Genomic DNA, 27210 nt, shown 5'->3' on the forward strand with positions numbered 1-27210 from the left:
ATGCATATATATGCAATAATAATAAAATAATGCATACTAAACGGTTTCAGAGCGATCAAACACGACTTCAGACATAAACAAACATGGAGGCAGACTGTTGATGTCAGATGGTTGCACTCCTGTGCCATGTTTTGCACAGAAAAAACAGAACTGATTGGCTGTTGAGATTCAAAATCGGGGTGCCTCAGATCCAGTCGGCGACCTTAAGATTATGTGAGTAAACCCCTCACAGTACGGGATCATTTAGGCCAATAATCTGTTCCGAACAGTCTCGGATTAAGTGAATCGGACCCAAAATCGGCTCGATTATCCTCCAGAGTGCGGCCTGCATAATACAGGATTTTTACCAATTTGGTATTAAAGAAATAAATCCTAACTAACCTTAGGAACCCTCTCTTATCTCCGGTTAGGAAATCCTCAATACTCAATCCAACATCGCTTATCAACTTTTATGTCCGCTTGGTAACAAACTGACTACTTCTACTTTTCTCATCTCGCCAATCTAAACAACTTTGTAACAGCTGTTTCTTTGTTTTTCAATTAAAATGTATTAAAATAAATATTGCAATTTGCAAATAAACTGGAACAAAAACAACGTCAGTCAGAGGTGTTTATAACCTCTGTCGAGAAATCCAAAGTTACACAACGCTAACTCTGGAGATAAAAGAAAGAGAGTGGACCTAAGATGGCAGACACAGCCTCCCGTTGTATCCGGCATGTAGCGGAGCGTTGATGCTATATAAAGAAAAGACAAGTAAGACGCAGCTCTTGTGTCCAAACAGCAAAAGAAAACCGGTTGTGGCTCCTCCTGTGCGCCGTCACTGGCCCGTATTGTGGGTCTCTCAGGAAAGTGAACTATGAAGGTACTTAAGGCTAACGTCATCGTGTTTTTCATGGCGTGCTCGTCTTTAAACGATCTCCTATCGTAGACTTGCACTAGGATACTTTTGTTACATCCAGCCTTTACATCATGTTTTATAATGACAGTTTATCTAGCGTAACATCAAACACATCTAATGAGGATCAATGAATAAGTTCCGCCTGATTTAGCTAAAAGTATTTGGTGAAAAATATAAAGTTAGGACTGTTTAACAGTCATCCTAAAGTTATCATAGTTTATTTAAGATTTTGGGAAGTTAGGATGCTTGTGTCAAGTCGATAGGAATGACCTAGGACCTTGACCTTGCAACTGTTCATCTGTAATGGCTTGTTTTCTCTATATCAGGTCCTAACCCCAATTACCATGGATACCAAACAGTTAACCTCACAGATAATACCACCCACGCTGACAAAACAAACCATATTTACATCTCAAAAAAATTAGACAATCATGGAAAAGTTCATTGTGAGCGCCAGAAGCAGGCAGAGATTAAATGCTCAGGAAACCTTTGCACTGTTTTGAGTTAATCAGCTGATTAGAGCCCTTCTTAGGTATTTATTCTAATTTAATTTTGAGATACTGGAGTTTTGATTTCCATGAGCTGTAAGCCGTAATTATCAAGATTAAAACAAAAAAAGGCCTTGAAACATTTGACCTTTCTCAATGTGTCTATATGAAAGTTTCACTTTTGTTTTAAATTACAGAAACAAATAAGCTTTTAGATGCACCTTTAATACCTGCTATAACAAAATTAGTTCCACTGAGAGAGGCTGTACTGGTTTAAATTATAAAACATAAACAGTGACAGACATTGGGGCGAAAACCACGTCGACTACGTCTTTATCTTCTTTCTCACTTCATGAAGCAACAAGTGAAATAGAAATAGAAAAGAGGAAGTTACTTTCTAAACTTTGTGCCCATTTGTCTGGTTTTACAAACTGGAGGGAGCTGCTCTTTAAATCAAATCTCATTAGACCTTTTGGTTTAAATCTGGGTAGCACGAAGAACACATGTAAAAAGGAAACCTAATAACTAAACCTAAAACTAAAAGCCCTGATCACTTCACGCAAATGTGGATCAAATATCCAGCTGCTCAAATACAGCAAACAGATACGTCTGTCTTTTGGAGAGAAGAAACAGCGCTGCTAGCTGTGTTGTGAGGTTAAATACAACGGGCCAGGTTGTCACTATTCATGTTCCAGCACGAGAAAAACAGAGTCTGATGTTTCCCTTTGTGTCGGATACATCAAGCTTCTTCCTCACATCAGAAGCAGCCTTAATCTCCTGGCGGGCGTCAGACACCTGAACGGCACACCTGTAGCTGCACATTTTAAAAAAGGCATCCCAGTGTGGCTCTTTGTTTTGTTTAGCAGAGAGAGAAAGAGGCCCTGAATGCAACGCAACAGATACTGTGTGTGTTTGTGTGATAGGATCTAACCTAATTCCCAAAGTGGTGTGGAAAGTGTGTGTGTGTGTAAATAATTAAACCCGGAGGTCATCAGAGCCAATTTAATTAGGATTGTGTACGTTAATGGAAAAGAACAAAGAATTAGGAGGGGAACAGGCTTCTGTTTTGGTTCGGCCCCGTCAGAATATTTAGAAACAGACATTGCAGATGGGTTTCTTCAGTGTTTTTAAACACCATGAGTGACAGCTGATCTTCTTTAAAGATAAACCTTAACTTTAATTGTATTTTTGGGGGGAGGGGGGGGTGAATTGACCCTTCGCTAAGCCCCTCCCTCCTTATTTACAGTTGCTAAGTCCAACAAACTGTCGGCGCTGCCACCGTCTTTTACTGCACTCCCCCGAGAAATATTGTCACATTTGTTGGAAAAAGCGATCTCAGAAAGAAGCAGGCAGTTTTACAGTTGCATTATACATTTGTTTGTTTTATTCAGGCTGTCTAACGGGCTAAAGCCTACCGATCACACAGTACATGTGAGCCACCGACAAAAGACAACGATTTTAAGGATCAACACTGTTCCTGTACAGCTGGGTAGGTCTCTATTCATTATTACAGTCGTTAAAAAGCAGAACAGCAGGACTTTATTACGTTACATTCAGTATGAAGTCAGCCAGCGTGAGCTAACTAACATTAGGATCAATCCACAGCAGACATATTTCTGGATTTGTTTTAGGTTTTGGAAAGAGAATAAATCCTTTCAACCTCTCTGGGTAGCGACTGTAACTATGACAAGTGCACCTGGAACAGCGTTTGACCAGATCTTAGAAAAATACAGCAGAAAAAAAGCTAGAAAACGACTCCTTTTGCATTTAGAGTGAATGGAGCGCAGCCATGAAAGTGTCGGACCTCAGTTAGAGCGAGTGAGTCCTACACTGCGCTGTGATTGGCCAGCTGTGTATACGGGGCGTGGCTTAGCGAAGGGTCAGTTGTTCTAGTGATAGTTAAATGTTTGCCATGATATTATTTTTTTTAGAAAATCAACATTGTGCTTAAGCCAGAATTCTTATTAAAGGGTTCAAAATCGGTACCAATAAAAACTGCAATGATCAGTCAATTAATTGTCGGCAGCTATTTTGATAACCATTTTGTTTTAAGAAAAAAAAAAGTCTAAATATCTGATTCCAGCTTCCTAAATGTAAATAATTTCTGGTTTCTTTGCTCTTCTTTGACTGTAAACTGAATAACTTTTGGGTCGTGGACAAAGCAAAACATTTGAGGACGTGATCTTCGGTTTCGGGAAACACTTATCAAAATTTTCCCCATTTTATGAACCAGAAAACCAAAATTTTATCAAAATAGCAATATGTCCTACTGCAATTTTCAAATCACACGAAGTGCAAAATTAGTTAAAGGTGACATGTGTGTCAAAATACCATTTTAAAATGACAAATTGCAGAGATGTGCTGGCACACATTATGTTCTAGATGTAAAAATGATCGTTCCCCCAAGTAAAGCAAATCATATCACGGCTGCAATATCAGTCAAAATAATCACAATTAGCTCTTTTTTCAAAATAGTTCAATGTGTTTTGAGAGCTACCTCTTCACATAACACCTGTTTGCATTTTAGACGAATCTTAAGTACAGATGAAGCTGCAAGACCATTTCTCTGTTGCTAATTAACAGTTGTGCGAAACTTTGGGCTGCTTAGAAAATAAGATGGGAAGTGGTTAGCAGGAGCACTGTGATTTCCAGATGGATAAATTACACCTTTAGAAAGTCAAGAGCCAAACGTTGGTGGTGAACAGTCAGAGGTTTTGTTGTGTAAAACTGCTCCAGGTCGATAGCTGCAGTTTAAAAAAAAAAGTAAAGTAGTATTACTGGTTATATTGTTACGGGTGAATCTGATACTCTCTCTACTGACCCCTCCCTGATCTGCCCTCAGCACTGTGAACCAAACAGCCGGCGTGGAGGTTTTCTCCTCGGCGTTCCTCTCCTCTCCGTCTGTCTGGATTTCCTCTGAGACGCCGTGGCATTCAGAGCAGCTGCTGAGGCCCGCGTCCAAACCAAAACCAGGCCCGACACAGGCGGAGATTCAACAAACAGAAGCTTTCCTACACCTGCCAGCTCCACAAGATTTCACCGCTTCACTAATACAACAACAAAAAACACCCCTCTGGCTCTGAACTGTGCTGTCGTGTCTGGAAATTCATGAAACATTTACCGGGCAGAAGCTCTCCACCTCTGCTGGTCCTCTTTCACTTCCTCCCGTGTCTTTCACAGGAATGTTGTCACGGTTCAGTGTCACTCTCGTTGCTGTTCAGCAACATGTAACGTTGGTGATATTATATGTGAATATTTACATAGTTTTCTAACGTTTGAACACACAGGACGAAGACGTGAAGTAAAAGGTATTCAGTGCAGTTAGTTATTTAAGAAACTAAAGCCTTCCTCAGTGCACAAAACAAAACATATCACCACTAAATGTTCTTTCTTTCAGCTGTCAAACATGCAGCATCTGAAGCGTTTGGTAATTGAACAAACTGAATTAAGCTGTAATTTTGGTAGCCTTACAATAAGACAACAACACAAGTAGGCGTAGTTTCACATCAATATTCAGTCTTTCATGTTCATGTTAGCAGTATATTGGAGGGGTTATTTTGCGTATCAGTAGTGTCTCCAACAGTTTAGCAGCATCACCAACATCACGCCAGAATAGAAAGCAGGATTTCCCACCACCGTTATAAGACTTGGGGCACAAATAAGCAAAATAAACAGACCAAAAAATAATAATAATCTGCTGAGACACGTTTTGCTGTAATTTCTGGTTACGCTGCTTCTGTCCTCGTGGCGGAGTTTCACAGTGGGCGGGGCTTAGGTAGCTCCTCCACACACACACACACACAGTGAACCAGGTGAAGTGAAGATAACATGTTACTCAAGGCTAAAAGGTGGGTTTAGTGTTTGGAAAGAAGCCCGGATGGACTTTGTTTCAAAGCCGCACTCCACAGCTGCAGTGTGGGAACATTTTGGGTTGAATGAGAGAGGAGAGCACATCAGCGTGAAAGAGCCAGCATGCCAAATATTTAATATTTATTTAATGCAATTATTTAGAGGCCGAGAGTCAATTTTGATTTTTTGGTTTTGGTTCATTGCTCTTTGAATTATAATTATAACGGGTGGCATAAAATGGTCTGAAAATTACAGTAATATCTTTTTATTGTAATCATTTCTGGGACAATATAGCGTCCAGCAAAAGTAGTTATGGTGAAAGGCCTGGCCATGTCTCTGGAAGAGTTATGTAGAGTTATTTTTAGAGTAGTTGACTAAGAACAACCTGTACAGGTGTGTCCACCTCACTAAATGTTCTTCCTGGGCTTCCTGCCATCACGTTTGTTAGACTGTATTGTGCTTTTGGCCTGGACATAGCAGAGATACGAGCCGCCTGAACTCTGCTGCGTCATGAGGGACTCAAAGAAAAATACCTAAAGATCCAACCTGGGAGGTTCAAAAGTTTCCTCAGATACGACTATAATATTTTTGCCCAACCATCTGTGAGTGTGAAACAGATCTTGTGATTGTGACATGCCTGAAATATCACCTTTTCAGGAACTGAGAAAGTATCTTTATTCACGCGTGAGTGGAGGGCAGTCGAGGTTAAACGGTGCGATGAATCGGCCTGATGGTTGAATTGCAGTGAGTGTGGGCTAAGCCCTGAGGAAAGAGGCTGAGTCAATGCTCGCTGGGCCCTGCTGCATCACTTACTGCACATACACAGAACTGGGGCGAGATTAACAAGCTATTACACAGCTACAGGCCCCAGACTGCAGCTCCGAGACTATGAGAAGACGCAGATATACGTGTGTCAAATGGTCAACTAGCCCCGGCTAACATCGTCCTTAATCCCTCTATAATGACAGAAACTGATATTAAATGTGGATTCACCCCACGGCATCTCTGTCCCTCTCTAGTTGGAGAAAAAGACGTGTGTGGAATGGTAAACGGTCTGGATTTGTATAGCGCCTTTCTGCTCTTTGCGACCACTCGAAGAGCTTTGCACTAATTCACCACATTCATACACTGATTGCAGAGGCTAAGGATCGCACATCAGAACAGAAATCACATTCATACAGATCAAACCACCGGCCTTCCGCTTAGTGGACTACCCGGCTGCCCCTGAGGTACAGTTTTGTGCATGGGGTAATCTGAATATTCAACTTCTTTCCAATTCCAGTGTGAGAGATTAGAAACAACAAAGCAAACGCAGGTAGATTTCTATGGGAAGAATCGGATTAGTTGCTCAATGAGAAACAACATATAAACAGTTGGAAGTATAATGCTTGCAAAAAATATATTTACTGAAGCTTCTGATGATCACAGATCACAAGGTAGGAGGTGAAAGCAGGCGGTGATTGTAATGTAACATGCAGATACATGCAAGCAACCCTGTCCAACCTCAGTGTCCAGGCAGCATTGAAGCTCTCTGTGCACTTTAATTGTTTTGTGTTTTTAAAGAAACTACAATTACTATTTGTGGGATGTTTTAACAGGAAGGCGCTTCTAGCTTTTTGTTTTTGCTGTTTAAGTTTCACCATTACACTGGGATATGTGAAATAAGTTCACATGCTATATCATTTATTTCTTTTCCAATCACCTTCTCGTCGGACAGACCTCAACAAGATGAGTTAACAACAAATATCTCCAAATAAAAAATCGATTTGTCACGTTCGCAGCAGCCGTCCAGCTGCAGAGAAAACGCCAGATCCTGATTACAACTTGAGATCCGTTCACTTAATGACATCCGGACCAGATGGAGGAGGTTACGAGCTCAGGTGGGAGATGAAAAATACATGGCCAAAGGGACCAATCCCCCATCACTGTTGACCAGCTGATGGCGAGATGATACTGTAGAGAAAAGAACAGGACTCCGTATCTCATTCCCTTCCACTGAGTGCCAAAGTGGAACCGGAGCTTCTGGGTTCTGTTTCAGAAGTAAGAAATCTCTTTGGGATTCGTAACTACGCTACTACCACAGTATGTCGTGTGGCTCGCTTTGCATGTTTAGCTAAAGGATGAATTTAAGGATAATTTCAGTATTTTGGAACCTGGGCCCTGTTTTCACACATCTAGTGAGTACAAGAAGCTTTGAGCCCCTGCAGGAGATGGTTTTCAGAAGAGAAGCCGCCTCACTTGTAGTTTTTTTTCTTTCTGTGCTCACAAAGTAAACACGGGTTAACATTTTAATTTCTAATCTGGTTTGTCTTTGTTATACGGGCAGTAAACAACAGGAACACGCCTCATTTGATCCGACAGGCAGATGAAGCAAATGCTGAATGAGAGATGTTTGTGTTGAGGTGCGGAGGCCGGCCCGGAAGTGACGATTATAACTTCTGCTCTCTAATGAACAAACAAATTTAAACCATCTGTGACAATTAATTTAATTATCAACTAATCTGACGACATTTTTGCTTAAATAGTTGTTGATTCATTTTCTTTCGGTTGATTTACCAATTTTGAACTGTGAAACATTGAGACTCAGACGCAAAGGCAGTTTAACAGAGAGAGTGGGACAAAACTGACCTTCAGAAAGTGTTTATGTCATTATTTACATTTCATTTAGCTGATGCTTTTAGCCAAAGCGCCTCAGGAGCAACTAGGGGTTAAGTGTCTTGCTCAGGGCCACATTGGTGGATGAGTCACAGCGGTAATTGAACCCAGATCTCCCACAGCAAAGGCAAACATCTTATGCACTCGCCATCCCTATTTATGGTGAAATGTGATGACAGGGAGCCACGACGGTAAAATATTGGATCTAAAAAGGTGTTTCGTTTCTCTACTTGCAGAATCCTGCGTTTATCCTTGCTTGCAACCTCGTCCACGTTATTCCCACAGCTCTCTGTTTCCTGTCGCAGCATCATCAGTTCTTTCACACACTGGCAAACAACTTTACCTGCCAAGAAACATGTGAAAAGCTGTTTGCGTCTGGAGTGTTTTTGCCAGTGTGTGTTGTATCTCTGTATTTGATGCAATGCTGACAGATTTATTTGTTTTTCTCTCCTTATAAAATGTTTAACTTTTGTGTTTTTGGCTGTTTTTTTTCTAAAGTTAATTGGTATATTAGACAAAATGTAAGTCTTATATATTTTCAGACCACGTACTACATTCCCTAAATGTCTATATTTAAGACTTCGTTGTGCAAACCATCTCTTTTACGTTTAAACTTTCTGTTCTTTCTTTTCTCAGGGATGGTGGGAATGTAGAGAAAGTGTCTGGAGATGTATTTCTTCTATTGGCACAATACTCAGTTGAGAAGTGAGGATTGTGTACTTCTTTATACTCACATTAATAGGATGCATCAGCTGTGTAAAGTAGGCCACACAGGTGCACAGGACCAGGTCTGTGTTAGAGTTAGAGGTTGTTTGTTTTGTTTGTTTTGTTTTTAAAATATTTACCACATCACTTGATTGTGTGTTGACACTTCACCAGCTGTGTGTGACTCAGAGAGAGAGAGACTTCATTTTACCTGGTGAAGAAATCAGCGATGCCGAACCTCTTTGGCAGCAGCTTGTGGTCCGAGCCCCCCGTTTGTTCCGCCAGGTCTGGCAGCTTGTCCGGGGCGCTCTGCCTGCGACCCGCTTCCAAAACGTTCCGGAAGTCCTCCCCGTAGCCCTCCTCCCCGAAATAAAAGCCCCCTTCGTCGTCGGGGGACAACGGGGTGGCATCACAGCTGAGGGACACGGCGAGGTTGAGGTTAGTCCTCAAACTCTGCGGCCTGACGGGTAAACTGAGGTCACTGAAGTCCTCCTCTTCCTCCTCCGTCCTGATGGGGGGCTCAGAGAGGGGCCTCTCGCTGTTCAGGTTGGAGGGGAGTTTGGCACTTGATCCCAGGGCGGGGGAGTCCTTGGACAGGAAGTGAGGGAGCTCTGCCGCAGCAGGCGCATCCTCCCCCGGGCACTGAGAGCCCAACGTCCCGCTGTGGTCGCAAAATCCGGACCGGACCCCCTTTTCCTGCCTTGCCCCCAGGTCGAAATGAACGTCGGTATTGTTTTCAGAGTCGGGCCGGTCACATGTTGCTGTGGCGGTTTTCACGAGATGTAAACCACCGTTGGCTATTTTCACTTCCTCACAGTCCACGTCGTCGCATAAACAGAGTCTCTGGTCCGGACTGGAAAACACCCCGGTGTGTTTACAGCGAGCGATGTCCGCTCCGGGACCGGGACCGCCGAGATCCCCGTTGGGCATGTTTACATCCGGACACGGGAGGCAGGCCGCTGCGTTGCAAGTGCAGCTCCACTGGTGCTTCCCGGTGCACAGAAGCCGGTCCAAGGGGAGAGAAGTGCCGGGGACTGCGCCGCCAGAATCCGGGGTTTCCCCCTCGCTCTCCCCCCGCCGGGTGCTCCCGCATCTCTCGGCCTGTCTCCGCGGAAAACAGACCCGCAAGCACAGCTGGACAGGAAGCGGCTGTGGTCCCCGTGAGGCCGACCTCCCCTCCTCCTCCTCCTCCTCCTCCTCCTTCCATTGTCGGCTCCTCCTGACCGAGTGACTCAGTAAATCCGTTCAGGTCGCCGCAAACCTCCGGAATCACACAGCTGTCAGTCAGCCGGCCGGGGAGGCACTCCTCCGCCGCGGTGACCAGATCCAGCATTATCTCCTTCTCGAGTCCCGGGGGCGTCTGTGTTTACATTCCTCCCGTTACCGGCCACATAGACGTGACCCTTCCCAGCTCCCTGACCCACGTAATCCTTGTTACCCGCTTTCCCTCCTCCTCCTTCTTCGTTCTCGTTAAAGTCGACGGCGAACGACCCTCCGTTCTCCTTCGTCGCTGCCATGACCTCTCAGTCCGCCCGACGAGCCTCGGCCCCGGGCGTAAAATCTCGCAACGGCTCCTCCTCCTGCCCTGTCGGCCGAGCTCCGCAGCAGCAGCAGCAGCAGCAGCAGCAGGTTTTGTTGTTCTTGGAGGAAAGAGCTACCATTTTAGCCAGGGCTACTTCACACACAACGTTACCTGCTGACACCCGCCGGATGTAACATCTTTATATTCCGGCGTCTAACACAACGATATTTTCCTCTCCGTCCTGCGAAGTTAACGCCGCCGCCGCCGGAGCAGAAGATTAAATAAATCCCTCAACGGTGAGCTGCGGCATTCCGGCCACAGTCCGGCGCCATCTTGAAAATACCCCAACAATGACGTCATGCCCTCCCGCCCCCAGCCACAATCACTCGCTGTGTTTTGATTCGCTGAGGGGTTTACAGTGACGCCTACAGGCCGCTCCGTGTAACTGCAGCGAGCCGAAAGTAAACAAAGCGAAGGATTCACAACTTTAATCCGCATGTTTGTTGTTATTTTATTCAAGTGGTGGGGACATAAAGGCTGTGACGATGCACAATGTTGGGGTCGCGAAAACAACATATATTAACACTATTTTAAATAAAAAAAAGAAGATTTTGACCATTAAACACTTAATACATAGATTTATTTATGGCGGTATTTTCTTTATCTATATTAAGTGAAACAAAAAGTCCAGGTGACAATTCAAAATTTAATGGAATATAATTCAGTAATCATTTGCTTATTTTAGCTTAAGTTACTTTTTATCCTGTATTTAAATGGCATTGCATGTTTTCTGATTGTGAAAATAAACATTTCTCAGAGCATTTTCAATTGTTATTAAACATCTCTTGTTGCAAGCTGTTTTTCAGAACATTTTTCATGCTTTCAAAAAGTGGTGGGGACAAAACCAGCCATTAAAAAAGTGATTGGGACAGTGAAATGACAGCTATGTTTATTCTTATTTATTGTTGTTTATTCACCTTGTGGGTGGGGCCAATGGTTAAAACAATGGGAGAAGACTAATATTTTGTAGTTGAATCCCTCATTGTAGAGTAAATAAGAATATATCACTGTGTTGCCAAAAAAGTTCAAGACTATTGTTGTTTCCCTTTAATACAATGCATTCAAAACTACTTTCTGCACATTTCTACTACATTCTTAGGCCTACAAGTGCTATCTCGCGTTAAAAAGTAATGTTTACACATATGTTTACACATATGCAGTACCTTTAGCAATAAAAATAATCACAATAAAACTTTACTTTAGTAAAGAAAAACAATTTGGACGTGAGGTGCCCACTGATTTAATGCAGCCTTTCTGTGGTGATGAATGACAAGTTGTTTCTTCATGCAAAATAGATTTAGGGTCATTTTTGACAAAGACAGAATGTTAAGACTAGACAAGAGTTGAGCAAATGTTGCAACATTAGGCTAAAATTAAAAAAATACTCCATTACAAGTAACAAATAAATCATTTAAATTATTTAATTGCCTAAATTAACTAAAGTACAATGAGAAAAATGCACTCATGGTATCAAAAGTAAGGACTCAAGCAGAAAAAAATGGCTTTTGTGACTGATAGTCTACAGAGGTGTCGCACAAAAAGCAGGGCCCTGTACATTAGCAGCCTCTATGGGCCCCTTCCCGCATCCACAGATATTCGTTCTAGTACTTTTTGGGCCCTCCACACATGAGGGCCCTGAATCCTCAGTCCGTTTTTCCACCCAGTCCTACGCTCCAGATAGCCTCTATAATATTATTGGACATTTATTTTCAAGTACTGTACTTAAGTACGAATTAGAGGTATTTGTTCTTTTCTTTTCATGTCACTTTGTCTAAATCTCAGAGGGTCATTGTACTTTTTACTACATTTATCTGACAGCTTCAGTAACTTTACAAAGTCAGATTTTACACACAAAACAGACAAAGAGTTTTTAAAATATGATGTTTTGTTATAAATTAAACAAGTACAGCTAGAACATTGGCTGACTGACTGATTTTGATGATTGTTTTTAAATTCTGTTTGTCATCTCAGCAACTCCTGACAAACAGAACCATAATAGAACTTTTTACTTTTATATATATATATATATATATATATACTAAAGCATTTTTAAAAGCAGGTACTTTTTTACTTATTAATTTAAATTGAAGACTTTCAGTAGAGTAATATTTAGCTAATAAAGATATCTTTACTTTTACTCAAGAACAGGATTTGTGTACTTATATTATCATACTTTATACAGAACCACTGTTGGTTATCAATCAATTAATCAACCTTTATTTGTAAAGCGCTTTTCAGACAGGTTAGTGCAAGTGCTTGACAGACAATCTGATAACAACACCATACATTTAAAAAAGTTAGTTTACAATGCATCATATTTGGAGCCTTATTATTTATTCTTAAAATGTAAAACATCCTGCAAAGTAAACGTAACCTAAGTTACAATTTATGCTTTTAAAATGTCTAAAGTTGGATTTAAGTGGAAGCAAAGTTAGACAGTTGTATCTACTGAGTAACTTTCCACCACCAAGTAGTTCTTTATTTCATTATTAATCTATTGTTTAGACTGTTTGCTAAGACTTTTGTGTATTACCGGCTGTGTTGCGCTGCTGTCTTCATCAGAGAACTGCTGCATAGTTAACAATAAATGATAAACACTTGTCAGTAGTAAGAAGAATAGAAGTAAAATATAACATGATTCAGTAAGAATGTACATGCAATGCAAAATGATTGCAATTAGAAAATCTCTTATTGTTTTGAATATCTATCTGTAAAAACATCTCAAAAAGTCTTTTTTACACTTCACAGCTAGATTGTTTTAAGTCAAAGCTCCACAGGAAGACTGATCCACATTTGAGTTTGTCTGAAGACTGACCTTCACCAGAGAGATGGTTAAAATGATGTGACACAGTCTGAAGTGGCTGCAGGGCTGACGTGCTTTAATCTCTATCAGGACATGGAGGTGATCGTCCACCTCGAGCTGCGTTATCGTCACCTTTTCCACGCTGACATGGACACATCAGCTTCCTGACGGTCTCTCGGTTTAGATACCCAAAGTGTACGACAACAGTCCCAAAGAGGGCAAAGATTGTCAAGGATCTTATCACAGTCCCTAAAACCTTAGTCCAGAGTTCAAAGTCTGGAAGATTTCTTTGGAAGAACAGATTATTTTTGGGTTCACTTTCTTTCTCACTGACCGGGTTCTTTATCTTGCAGGAAAATGTTTCAACATCTGTCTGAGTCTTGTTGATTTTCATATCCTGTCCCGACTCCTTCCAGTCTCCGGCTCCCTCCTTCCAGCTGTAGGTCACAGGTTCAGCCCCTCCAGTGTCTCCATCACAGGACAGCGTGCACGCTTCTGAATCCCCATTACAGGACACTGGTCGCAACACCACCTCAGGCTTGGGCACTTCTTTGATCACTTTAACATCATAGCTCGGACTCTGGGCATGGCTGTTGATTTCCACTAAGTACAGCCCCGCGTCAGCTTCTCCCATGTTCTTGATTTCCAATCGTCCAGTGGTTGTGTTCAGGGTTGTGCGGTCTTTAAACGTACTGTAGTATGTCAGATGAATTGCTCCCTCCACCCACTCTGCCAGCAGATTGTTGTTGTGTTTCCACAGGATGTTGGTTATGGCTGCTGATGGTTGAGGCCTCAGCTCCAGGTTACCACCAACAGCGATGTATTTATCTTCGGCTAAAACAGAGACCAGCAGGGTCGCCAGCAGCGCTGCCAGGAGCCAAACACCCGTCTGTGTCTCCATGTTCTCAGATCAATAAAAGATTGAACGAATATCTGCTTTCATATCATCAACAGCCTCACAGGTCGCTATTTTGGTCTTCTGAGGTGACTTTGGTTTCCGCATCACATGGTTTCCTTCCTTAAGTGGTCTTCAGTGACTCTAGACAAATGAGTTGGTCTTCAACATTTGTACACTTTATACCACTAAACATGTTCTGCATTCAGCTGAGAGAAATACATAAAACGTCTGTTGGGGATCGGCCTGCTTCTCATTGGGCCACACGAGCAACACCTTTCATTTACAAGTGGTCACTTAAAACAATAATAACAGTATAGAACTTTTCACTACAGGTAACAAAGTGCTTTCAATGCAAAATGTAGACACACACAGTGGTGTAAGACGAATTAAACATAAGTCCATGTTCAATTAAAGCACAATAAACAGCTGCACATCGCATTGTTTGAATTATATAAATAAAACATAAACCAGTCAACATACTAATATGGAAGAATAAATTATGCATGATACACTGAAAGCTATTTTGCATAAATGTGAAGTGAAATCAAAGGAGGACCAGACTCTGATCTCTGGTGGACTGTTCCAGACTCTAGGGGCCCTGAAGACAAAGACTTTACACTTGATCCATTATTAAAATTAAATCATTGACTGTAGCAGCTTTTCCTGCTAATTGTGTTTAAACTGTTGTAATATATTGTATGATAATATCATATTTTAATGGATTTATTTAACACTTGAAATAGAGCTACTCCAAAGTCACATGTCTACATAACTATAGGACCTACAGCACTAGGCTGATAACATGATGGTGGGCCCCAGGGCTGGACTGGTAATCTGACGTACCGTGGCCCCTGCCAGGCAGAGGAAGAGGCGTGAGACAGCAGAGTGACAGCGCTGAGGGAGAGAGAGCAGGAGGAGACTGGAGGTGAAGCGGTAAGCATGGAGTACATGCAGAGAGGGAGGAGGGTCATTTACACTGGGGACATGTAGCCACCACATTTTGAAAGCATTTGTTAAAAATGTTCTGAAAAATATCACCACGAAATGTTAATTAACAAATAAAAATGCTATGAGAAAGGTTTATTTGCACATCCAGCCTGCATGTAAATATAGAAGAAAACTGTGTGTTGTCCAGAAAAAGTTACTTCAGATAAAAACAATAATAAGCTACTGATTACTGCATTATATTCTATTATATTTTTATATTGTAAATTATCACTGGACACCTAAATTTTGTTCTTCCCTTTATAAAAATAAAGACATTTCCACCTTAAATTGGTGCAGAAAATGTCTCCAGAATGCAGGAAATTAAGTTTTTAATGCTCAAAATCTTCTGGGGGAGGAGCCTCAGACACCCCTGTTGAATATTTCATCAATAATTTTTTTTCTAAATGGTTGGCCTTTTAAAGGATATTCTTGTCTTGTTCTCATGGCCCCAGTCTTGTGCAATGTCAAGTGTGATGGGCTAAGTGTTGACCCCCTAAATGGAAGGATGGTGTAATGGAAAAATAATGGTAGAAACATAAAGTAATTATTAACTTTAACATTTTTTATTAATATCTCAATTTAATTGGGTTTACCACCGCTTCTCTCATGTTGTTGGTTTCCACAGCTAAACTGTATTAACTTCATCAGTGTTAAATAGGAACAAAAGTCAAAACAAAACATTTAATAATTGATTAAGCTGCCAGACTTTGTGTAGGGTGCAGTCTGTGCTGAGAAATATATTTTGGGTTTACCACAGTACCTTGATCAGATCAAAATGTGAGAACAAGTCATTTACTGACAAGTTGTCATGGTTTGTTTTTTTTTATCCTACATGTTGTGTTTTCTCTGTTTTTGCATGTTTAGATATTACCTGATCTGTCTCATTCCTTCTATTCTTTTCTTAGTTCTTAGTCCAGTATTTTAATCCACATCTTAGTGTGTTGGCTCATCCTGGTTCTGTGTCTCAGTTTTTGGTCCTGTGTCCTAGTTAATGTCTTAGGGTCTTAATGTCTTAACACCCCGAGTAAAGAGTACTAAATTGCGTGTGCATTCTAAAATATTGCACGTGTAATTGTAGTACCCGTTATGGGTGATTAACTGTGAATAATTGTGTAAATGACAACAGGGGCAAACACAATGGAGGTGGCAGTTCAGCAGGGCCAACAGCAGCGCTGCCAGGAGCCAAAGACCCGTCTGTGTCTCCATGTCCTCCGATCAATACAGTTGAGTTGACTTTGGTTTCCGCATCACATTGTTTCCTTCCTTTAGTGTTCTTCAGTGAGTCCCTCAAGATAAAATGTCTGATGCAAGTTTAACTGTTTGTTCACTTTATAGCACTAAACATGTTCTGCATTCAGCTGAGTGAGCTAAATAAAACCTCTGCTTGGGGGTAATTCTCTGTGGGTACGCTAAACGAGCAACACCTTTCACATCCAGGTGGTGACTTGATCCATTATTAATATAAAACCATTGACTGTAGCAGCTTTTTCTGCAAACTGTGTTTAAAGTGTTGTGTAATATCGCATGATAATATAATAATAAATGTATTTAACAGTTAAAGGAGACCTATTATGCTTTTCCACATTTTATGACTTATCTATAATGTTACAGTGTTGGATGTTCATGTTAAACATGGCCAAAGCTTCAAAAAATGCTACAGCTTGTTTCAGACAGAGGCTGAAATGAAGGCCTACATGAAGAGCCAGTATAAAACAGAATATTATTTTTTTTGAAGTCTGAATCATGCATAAGGTGCCATACAGGCATCACAGAACTAAAATATAGGACTGGAAAAGCAGGAGAATAGGTCTCCTTTAAAATAGAACTAGGCTACTCTAAGCTCATGTGTCTACATACTATCTAGAGTAGCCGACATAGTAATAATATGTTTACATGGTAATGGTAAAAACATAAAGTAATAATTCAATAATATCTTATTTTACTAATTGATTTAGCTGCAGAAGTACTTGAGTCTGAACTTTGTGTAGGATGTACGCACTATTGAGAAATACATTTTTAGTTTACCACAGTATCTCGATCAGATCAAACCAGGAGAACAAGTCATTTACTGACACTTTCTGCAGTTACAAAAGTACATAAGTATTAGCATCAAAATAGAAGCATACTTTAAGTCTGGTACTAAAAGTACTCCTTGTGCAGATGGAGATATTTGTTGATTAAATAAATGTCTTGTAGTAAAAAGGACAATATTTCCCCTCTGACACGTGGTGGAGCAGACTCATAAAGTAACAAAAAATGGTAAAAGTCAAATACAAGTACCTCAAAATTGCACTTATATATAAGTACTTTTGTAACTATCATACAAGTTAGTTTATATGTTGTTTTATTTTTATTCTATTTGTATTTATGTTCTGTGTGTGAAGCGTGAACAACAACTTTAATGTCACTGTGCAGCTCTGTGTTGTAGGAGGACAAATTAATGTACCTTAACGTACAGTACTGGAGTAAATGTACTTTTATTAAGTGACAAGAAGAGCACATTTTTCCATCACAGACACAAACGCTTTGCTTTTGGTCATAATTATGTTAGAGACAGCAGAAACACATGTATCAGTTAAAAACATAGTTTCAATGAAAACAAACAGGGAGTCTAGTTCATCAAACCAACAGCCAACGTGTCACATTCACTAGATAAGACGAGCTGTGCTTCACAGATAACTAACTGCTGGTGAAAGAATCAGTGTTAACACGGACTAAAATAACAGTAAAAACACAGAGCAGGAGCATTTGTGTTTGTCTGAAGACTGAACTTCACCTGGGAGATGGTTATATGTGACACAGTCTGAAGTGGCTGCAGGGCTGACGTGCTTTAATCTCTATCAGGAAGTGGAGGTGCGTTATCGTCACCTTTTCCACGTTGACATGGACAGATCAGCTTCCTGACGGTCTCTCGGTTCAGATAACAGAAGAACACAACAGTCACAAAGAGTGCCACGATTGCCAAGGATCTCATCACAGCCCCTAAAACTTTAGTCCAGAGGCAGTCTGGAAGTTTTCTTTGGAAGAACGGGTTGGGTTCAGGTTCACTTTCTTTCTCACTGACCGGGTTCTTCATCTTGCAGGAGAAGGTTTTAACACCTGTGTTAGTCTTGGTGATTTTCATGTCCTTTCCCGACTCCTTCCAGTCTCCGTCTCCCTCCTTCCAGCTGTAGGTCACAGGTTCAGCCCCTCCAGTGTCTCCATCACAGGACAGCGTGCACGCTTCTGAATCAGCGGCACATGTCAGTAATCGCATCCATACCTCAGGCTTGGGCACATCTTTGATCATTTTAACATCATAGCTCGGACTCTGAACTTGGCTGTTGATTTCCACTGTGTACAGCCCCGCGTCAGATTCTACCATGTTGTTGATTTCCAGACCTCCAGCGTTTATGTCCAGTGTTGTTCGGCTTTTAAACGACCCGTAATGTGTCAGCTCAACCGCTCCCTGTGCCCACTCTGCTACCAGATTACCGTTGTGTTTCCACAGGATGTTGGTTATGGCTACTGCTGATGGTGGTTTAGGCCTCAGCTCCAGTTTACCACCAACAGCAACGTATTTATCTTCTGCTAAAGAAACGTTCAGCAGCGCTGCCAGGAGCCAAACACCCGTCTGTGTCTCCATGTCCTCAGATCAATGCAGGACTGAAAGAAAAACACTAAGTAGACCCTGTAAGTGTTTCAGAGAGTGAAATGAGAAGTATTAGCTGTTCCTAAGTCACCACAGGACGACCTCTTCACAGTTCCTTTAATGTCCTTCCCATTTTCTGTGGTTCATTTAGTTTCTGTATTTGTAAAAGCATGAAGCTGGTCCTCCTTCAACGTTCAACGTTTTATCCCTTGATGTAGTTAAACTAAACTATTTGAACCAGCTGTCTGAACGGAAATACGGCAGCACACAATATCTCCCGCCAATCTCACAGGTAGGTTTTGAGCTTCATAAGAGCTTCTGTTGAACTCTGAAAACTAGATTTTTAGTGAACAGCTTCACAAACATACACACGTTTGTTCCTCTTTCTTCATGGGGCATCTAATTGACATAATTCAATACAGAGCCTCTTACTCTAACCTAACCTTTAACCTAACCGTAACCTGAACCCTAAAACCAAGTCTCAACCTTTAAAAAGTGTCTCTACCTGTAGGGACCTCAGTTTTTGCCCCCACTGCGACACGAGTCCCCAAAAGTGTTAGAAGTAAGAAAATTGGTATATTATAAGTATTAACATAACTATTATATGAACGTGTGTGTGAAACGTGAAGGGGGACGACAGCCTTAATGTCACTGTGCAGCTCTGTGCTGTAGAAGGACAAATAAATGTACGTATACAGTATTTGAGAACTTTTCACCAGTTGTGCTGGTAGATAGAAACTAACTGCTGGTGAAAGAATCAGCTAAAACATGGTTACAATAAAAAATACAGAGCATGAAAAACAGCCCATAGTTAAGCTGATTGAACCTTTTTTATTTGTTGGTTTGAGGACAGAATTTTACCTGTGAGATGTTCATACACTGTGATACAGCTTTAGGTCGTCACTAAAACATATCCAGTTCCTCAAAAGAGTGTTAAGTTCATTCGATTTACATCCAACAAACTATTGGCTGAGGCAGAATAAAAACATGCATACATATATCACATATTGCTCTCATGCTTCAGGTCCTCTGATTTATTTTAGTGCCAGCGATCCAGTTCATTACTATTCAAAGATATCTTGCAGGGCAGCCAGTGATATACCAGCTACTATCTAATCAGGCATCTATAGTGGCTGAGATTAGAACAAGCTAAAAAGCCTGACAAACAACACAAGCTATACATTTTGTTTAAGCAGAATAGGAAGTGGGCAGCAGATCTAAGTTGAGTCTCTAACACTAAATGAGTTACTGAGATGATCAATTTGGCTGCCTGATATTTAGCAGTTCAGTGTGATGAGTGAAACCTTAACAGATGTCTGGATGAAGGAGGTCTGAGGAACAACATTTTTAGATTGTGGTTAAATGGTAGCTGTTTTAAATGCAATAAGTTGCAGAATTTAAGCTGAATTACCATCGCTGTTTCTGTCTGAGCATGAACAGATCATTCTCCAAAGGAAAGTATAAGCCCCAGAGAGCAATTCACAAATTCCAGCGCCGTCTGATTCTTTCTTTTGGAAGAACGGGTTGGGTTCAGGTTCACTTTCTTTCTCACTGACCGGGTTCTCCATCTTGCAGGAGAAGGTTTTAACACCTGTGTTAGTCTTGGTGATTTTCATGTCCTTTCCCGACTCCTTCCAGTCTCCGTCTCCCTCCTTCCAGTTGTAGGTGACAGGTTCAGCCCCTCCAGTGTCTCCATCACAGAACTTGGCCCCCACCAACTTGATAGAGGCCTTCACCTCTAGGGTGTGAGCATCAAAAACCTTATGCCTCCAGCCAGCAGGTACCATAGGGCCAGTGGAGACGTCGCAGAGGAGTGTAGCTTTGGCCGCGTCAAACACCACATCTTCCATGAGCAGCTCCGTGGGGGCCGTCCTGTAGGCTTGCACCTCAAAGTCCGCCGTCTGATCCACCGCCATGGCTGCATAGTCGAGGCCCAAGTGGACGGAACCAGTGACTGCCCGGGAAAGGCAGTCGGCGACAAAATTGTCTTTGCCGGCCACATGCTGAATGTCAGTGGTATACTCAGAGATGGCGGAGAGCTGACGCTGCTGTCGACCAGACCATGGCTCTGCAGACTTAGCCATGTTAGTTTCTGTTTGAGCACTTAGACTCTTTACAAATACAGAACATTTACATTTACGTGAACTGCCGGCCCTCCAATAGGAACCGAAAATGATGGGGGCGAGGAAAAGACCCAGGAGCTCCCTGTCGAAGGCGCTGTATTTTCTCTCATTGTCCCGGAGCTTCCTGCTGAAAAAAGCCAGTGGCTGCCAGGCACCGCCCACCCACTGTTCACACACAGCCCCCACAGCATAATCAGAGGCGTCTGTAGTAAGAGCAACTGGGGCGGTCGGAGATGGGTGCGCCAGCAGAGCAGCGTCGGCCAGAGCAGCGTCGGCCAGAGCAGCGTCGGCCAGAGCAGCGTCGGCCAGCGCAGCTTCGAAGGCACCCGTCAGCTCTGAGGACCAATCCAGCACGTCCGCCAGCCTCCTCCCCCCGCAAGGCGTCATACAATGGTCGCATGAGTTGGGCTGCATGGGGGAGAAAACGGTTGTAGAAGTTCACCATGCCCAGGAACACCTGCAGGGACTTCACGTTGTGTGGGCGTAGGAAACTGGCGATCCACCTTGGCCGGAATGGGGACGGCCCCCTGTAGGGTAACGTGGTGGCCGAGCAAAGTGATGGACAACTGGCCAAACTCGCACTTGGCCGGGTCGATGATGAGACCATGCTCACTGAGCCGGCCGAACAACTGCCGGAGATGAGTCAGGTGGTCGTCTGCGGACGCACTGGCCACGAGGATGTCATCCAAGTACACAAACAGGAACGTCTGTGCGGCACCCTTGAGGCCGAAAGGCATCCGTAGGAATTTGAAAAGGCCAAAGGGTGTGATGACTGCTGTCTTGGGGACATCCTGCGGGTGGACTGGCACCTAATGGTAACCGCGCACCAGGTCCACCTTTGAGAAAATGGTGGTGCCGGCTAGGTGGGCGGAGAAGTCCTGTATGTGCGGCACAGGGTACCGGTCGGGAGTGGTGGCGTTGTTCAAGGACGCCAACCGCCATCAGCCTTGGTCACCAGGTGCAGGGGGGAAGCCCACGGGCTGTTGGAGCGGCGCACAATGCCGAGGTGTTCCATGGTGGCGAACTCCTCCCTGGCGATCGCAAGCTTGGCAGAGTCTAGGTGCCGAGCCCGTGCATATACTGGGGGGGCAACCATGGTGATGTAGTGCTCCACACCATGCTTAGCCACTTCCGATGAAAACGTGGGCATGGTGATGTCAGGGAACTCAGCAAGTAGGCGTTGATATGGGTCCATGGTGGCTAGCGTGTTCGACAGACAAAGCATCCCCATCCCTCCCAGCGTGCAGGGGTATGAAGCAAAAGAGCAGGCGTCGATCAGGCGGCGGTTTGTAACATCCACCAACAGACTGTAAGCGCAGAGAAAAACAGCCCCCAGGAGCGACGTAGACACGGTGGCCATGACGAAGTCCCAGCCTCCATCGGAGGGCCATGCCCGCCAGCCATAGTGTCCGCTGGCGTCGCCAGCAGGATGCTGCACTGAGCCCCAGAATCAACCAGCAGCCGCCGGCCGGACAAGGTGTCCGTGATGAACAACAGCTTACAGTCACAGCCAGCGCCCATAGCTGCTAATGAGCGCCGGCCCTGGCTTTTCCCTGGGCTCGAAAACTGCAAGGCTGGCGACACTGCTTGGCCTTGGTCCCGAACCTGGAATGGTAATAACACCACCCATTCTCGCGCTGTCAGCGGGCCGTCACAGCAGCTGCGGTGTCCGGATCGTCCTCTGTGGGTGGAAGTGGGGCAGACGTGCGCTGGGGGGGAAACAGTGCATGGACAAACTGTTGCTGGTTGGCGAGGAAAATTCTGTCTGCCTCCACTGCCAGTGCCCGGTAGTCTCTGGAGGAAGGGAGGGGGGAGCTGGCCAGTGCGGTGCGCACGGGGGCTGGAAGCTGCCGCAGGAATATGTGGGCGAAGAGGGATCCGCTGCACCCAGCACCGCTAGCATCCTCTCCATTAACTCAGACGGCTTGCCGTCGCCAAGGCCGCTCAGGGACAGCAGGCGATCTGCCTTCTCCAGCTCAGACTGCCACAGCAGCAGCATTTTCGCCACCGTCGTTGTGTGACATAATTCAGCCGTATCGAACTCACGTCGGGTCACCAATGTGGAGTGTCATTAGTGAGGAGACAAGAGACGGATGTGCGTCAAGTCAGCTTTACTCTCCACTTCAATAATACACTGAACAGCATACCAGATCAAAACACTAACCCGTCAACCCTGAACTCTCTGACCAACCTCTTAACCTTAAATGTACAGTCCCTTGGTGATTGTCTCTTTTTGTCTTACTTGTGGGTCACCACAAGTTCTTCGTAAGTGACCACAGGCTCACCTCCTTACTGCTCCTTTGATGATCTTCTCAGTAGTTTAAGTTTCCGTATCCGTGGAAGCGTCCGGTATGTGTTATTCTGTCACAAATGTAGAAGATATGGCAGGGGGCGGGGCCAGCCCACAATATCTCCAGCAAATCACAGCAGTAGTTTTTGAGTTCCATAAGGAGGGTGGGTTTAACTCTAAAAACTCTGAGGTGAAAACTGTTGATGTACTTCATAAACATACTGTGGTCTCTGTCTCACACACACCAAATACTGCAAACAACACATTCCCTTCACTTTGTGCAAATGAAAGCCAGGAGCCAGCGACAGAGGAAATCCAGCTGTTTCTATCATGTTGTCATCATGGTTGTCCAGACTCTACGTAATGTGTTGGTCTGGTCTGTACTCATAGGTTTAATTTATCAAGAAAGCTAGACCAGATGGATTTAAATTTCTGTTCTCAGTCAAAGCTCCACAGGAAGACTGATCCACATTTGAGTTTGTCTGAAGACTGACCTTCACCTGAGAGATGGTTGAAATGATGTGACACAGTCTGAAGTGGCTGGAGGACTGACGTGCTTTAATCTCTATCAGGAAGTGAAGGTGATCGTCCACTTCGAGCTGCGTTATCGTCACCTTTTCCACGTTGAAATGGACAGATCAGCTTCCTGACGGTCTCTCGTTTCAGATAACAGAAGAACAGTCACAAAGAGTGCCCCTAAAACTTTAGTTTAAGATTTCTTTGGAAGAACGGGTTGTCTTTAGGTTCACTTTCTTTCTCACTGACTGGATTCTTTATTTTGCAGGAGAAGTCTTGGTGATTTGACTCCTTCCAGTCTCCGGCTCCCTCCTTCCAGCTGTAGGTGACAGGTTCAGCCCCTCCAGTGTGACAGCGTGCACGCTTCTGAATCAGTGGTACATGTCAGTGGACGCAACAACACCTCAGGCTGTGAGGTACAACTTTGATCATTTTAAATGTAAATGTTCTGTATTTGTAAAGAGTCTAAGTGCTCAAACAGAAACTAACATTTGTATACTGGTGGAACAGCCACCGAAGGCTATTCAGGGTTCAGCATCTTGCCCAGGGACATGTAGCCTGGAGGAGCCGGAGATTGAACGGCCGATTAACGGGCAACCCGCTCTACCTCCTGAGCCACAGCCGCCCCGTAACGCCCCATTAACATCATAACTCTTTGTTGGTCATTGTTGATTTCCACTGAGTACCTCCCCTTGTCAATAGTACTCATGTTGTTGATTTTCAAACGACCAGTGGTTTTGTCCAGGGTTGTGCTGTTAGGAGTGTGCTTTGTGTTCATGTTTTCCTATTTAGGTTCTGTGTTTCTCTGTGTAGCCTTGTTTATTATTTTATTTATTCGCATGTTCTAGTTTACTTAATATCTGTTTTCATGGGGTTGGTTTTGGATTATGTGTTTCTATAGCTTTATTTGATCTTGTCATGTTTAGGGTTTTGTAACTAAGTTTTCTTAGTATCTGTCTTGTCTCATATTCTAGTTTTGTCCTGCATTTAATTTGTGTGTAGTGTCTACTCCTGGTCTGTGTACTTCTGTATTATTTTGTCCATGTTTGCTCTGCGTTCTGTCTGTTCCAGAGTCTCGACTGAAAAGTAAAGGGGACAGAGCGTTTGCTGTCAGGGCCCCGAGGCTCTGGAACAGCCTGCCCGAGGAAATCAGGTCGGCTGAGTCAGTGAACTCTTTTAAGTCCCTTCTTAAAACATACTTTTATAGGAGAGCCTTTCCTGATCTTATTTGACTTTATTTTATCCCTTTTATTTTATCCTATTTTACTTATTTTATATTTATCTTAAACGTGTATTTTAGTCTTTTCAATGTTTTCATGCTTTTATCTTGTATTGTTTTTGTATTATTGTCTCTTGGGTATTTTGTCTTTACACTTGTTAAAGCACTTTGTAACTTGTTTTTGAAAAGTGCTCTACAAATAAAGATGATTATTATTATTATTTAATTTTAGTTCAGTCTGTTTTCCCTGTTAGTTGTAGTTTATTGGTGTATTTGTGATCTGTCTGCTTATGTTCTGGATCAGTTGTTTATATTATTCTGTTTCTTCCTGGTTGTTATTACTTTGCCTATGGCCTTATTGGTGTCTGTCTGTTTGCCCGCCTGTGTCTCATTAGTCCTGATACCCCTCACCTGTGTTGCTCCCGCCCCGCTCGTTAGTCCCTGTGTATATATGCCTGCTTGTGTCTTCAGTCTTGGTCACGTCCTTGCGTCTTGGTTGAGTGTTCTCCTGTGCTCTGTTCTCTGTGTTTTTGGATCTTACCTTTGGATAGTACTTTGTCCCTTGTTTTTGGATTTTGATTTGGGATTATGTTTCTGTTGGAATTACCATTGTTTGGACTCTTGCCTCGAGCTCCCGTGGAAGCCTGTTTAAGTTAAGTTTTAAGTAAATAAATATTTTCTCAACTGCACCAGCTCTCGTATTGTCTGCATTTGGGTCCACAGCTCAGTCTGCACTCAGCCTAACCCATTCACCCACTCTGCCACCAGATCACCGACGCGTTTACCCAGGATGTTGGTGATGGGTACTGATGCTTTAAGCATTAACCGTAGTTCACCGCCCAAATCGATGGCTGTGTCCGAAATCCCCATTCCTTCACTACTCCCTACCCCCTATGTAGGGAGTTGAATGTAGAGCACTACTGCATATAGTGAGCTCACTTGCATTATTAAAACAACACTTTCAGACACTACTCCGATTGTTATTTTGGCGCCGTTAATTATGTCATTGCCGTCAGACAATCAGTTTTTTCTATCAGCGCAATGCATGACGGTATATATGGCTTGGTTAGTGACCATCGGTTGTACACTACTTTTCAAAATGCATTCTGGGATACATTGAGTGGACTACATAGACGGGTTTCTGTGCAACGTCATCACCGAGATGTGTGCGCAACCAGGGGACAGAAAGCAGTATTCTGTCCTCGCGGCACATCAGTTCATACGGCATATCTAGCTGCAGTGTTGGGCAAGTTACTCAAGTTACTTATTACTGGGTATTAAATAGTCACGTTACTCGTTCCGTTACAATTACTTTCAACCACCGCACCCCATCCTTAAAAATGACGGGAAACTTGTCCAGCAGCGCGTTTCAGAAATGAATCCACTTTACTGGAACATTAATTAACCTGAGGAGGCAACAAGCATCCGAACTGAAAACACATGATGCAGCATCCTCTGGTCTGAGAGGCTGCATCATATAGGCTATGGGTATAGGCTATTAAACAATAATTAAAAAACAAAGCAGGTCTCCCCCGACATTTTAACTGATCCCGTATTCATAACAGCATCAATACGTATGATTTTTACAGTACATAACATTGCTTAACTTCACTGACTGAAATAGAAAAAACAAAGCCAGTCTCTCCCGAATTTTTAAACTAATCACGTAACGTTATCCATAAAAGCATCAATGAGGATGATTTTTACGAAGCATATAACGTTTTTTAACGCCATTAATTGTAATGTGTAAATTCTAAAGTGTTTAGAATTTTGAACTAACGTTACCGTTTTGCACATGCATTTAAGTTATAAGAGAAATATTCAGTGCTTTTACAAAACACAAAACGTTGATTAACGGCACTCTGTCCAACCAAGTGGATACTTCACTGGCAGGAACGTTAGCTGCCGGAGTTTCTCTCTACAGGTTTCTTAGCAGATGCTTCAATACAAAATTGTTTGCGGTTGAAAGATTTTTGCTGGTCTCACAAAGTTTACGGAGGACCTTGTTCTTTGCATCTCTGAGTGTGACACAGCTACTTTGGACCTAATGGCAAGACTTACAGCTGTGGAAAGAACGCCTCTCCCTCATTCTTCTTTTAGCTTTTTGACTAGCAGCTTATTTGAACTACATTACGTCCGGTTTCGCTAACCTACATTCTTCTGACCGGTGTTGTGCCGAGTTTTGCCTGCTTGCCGAGAATTGCATCCACTTTCAAATAATGCTTTTAAATTCTGCAATATCTTTGTGGGCTTCATCAATAGTGATAAATGATTCGAAGTATATATTTTATGAAAGTTTAGAGTCGTTAATATTTTAATACACTTCATCTGCGTAGCCACGGGGGGCCCGGGCCCATCCACTTGACCCTCAGGCCCACCCAATCAGAAGGCCTTATTTCTTACTGATCATTCAGTGCAGTCAAAACATTGTTTTAATTTTTTATTCTTCCTGCTTGTTTACCATTTGATGATGATAGGTCAGATTTTTTGAATGGCACATTATTTAGCAAATGTCAAGTAGCAAACAGCCCCTCCTCTTTCACACAGTGAGTGCATTGCACAAAA

The 27210-nt window shown here is 42.9% G+C and overlaps 2 protein-coding genes and 1 pseudogene across 2 annotated transcripts; all 3 read right to left on the minus strand.

The window, feature by feature from the left end:
- Nucleotides 1-10462, minus strand: part of LOC119913390 — a 31658-nt pseudogene extending 21196 nt beyond the window's left edge.
- A 2033-nt stretch (nucleotides 10463-12495) lies between these two features.
- Nucleotides 12496-13919, minus strand: LOC119913396. The gene has a single exon (XM_038732813.1). The coding sequence runs from the start codon at nucleotides 13880-13882 to the stop codon at nucleotides 13058-13060; it is 825 nt and encodes a 274-aa protein (XP_038588741.1). The 5' UTR covers nucleotides 13883-13919; the 3' UTR covers nucleotides 12496-13057.
- Nucleotides 13920-17308: 3389 nt separating this feature from the next.
- On the minus strand, nucleotides 17309-18954 carry LOC119913397. The gene has a single exon (XM_038732814.1). The coding sequence runs from the start codon at nucleotides 18489-18491 to the stop codon at nucleotides 17697-17699; it is 795 nt and encodes a 264-aa protein (XP_038588742.1). The 5' UTR covers nucleotides 18492-18954; the 3' UTR covers nucleotides 17309-17696.
- Nucleotides 18955-27210: the final 8256 nt, after the last annotated feature.

Source organism: Micropterus salmoides, unplaced genomic scaffold, assembly GCF_014851395.1.
Source record: "Micropterus salmoides isolate LMB-PRFRI ecotype aquatic unplaced genomic scaffold, ASM1485139v1 Ms_hic_scaffold_2, whole genome shotgun sequence".
NCBI classification, from domain to species: Eukaryota; Metazoa; Chordata; class Actinopteri; order Centrarchiformes; family Centrarchidae; genus Micropterus; species Micropterus salmoides.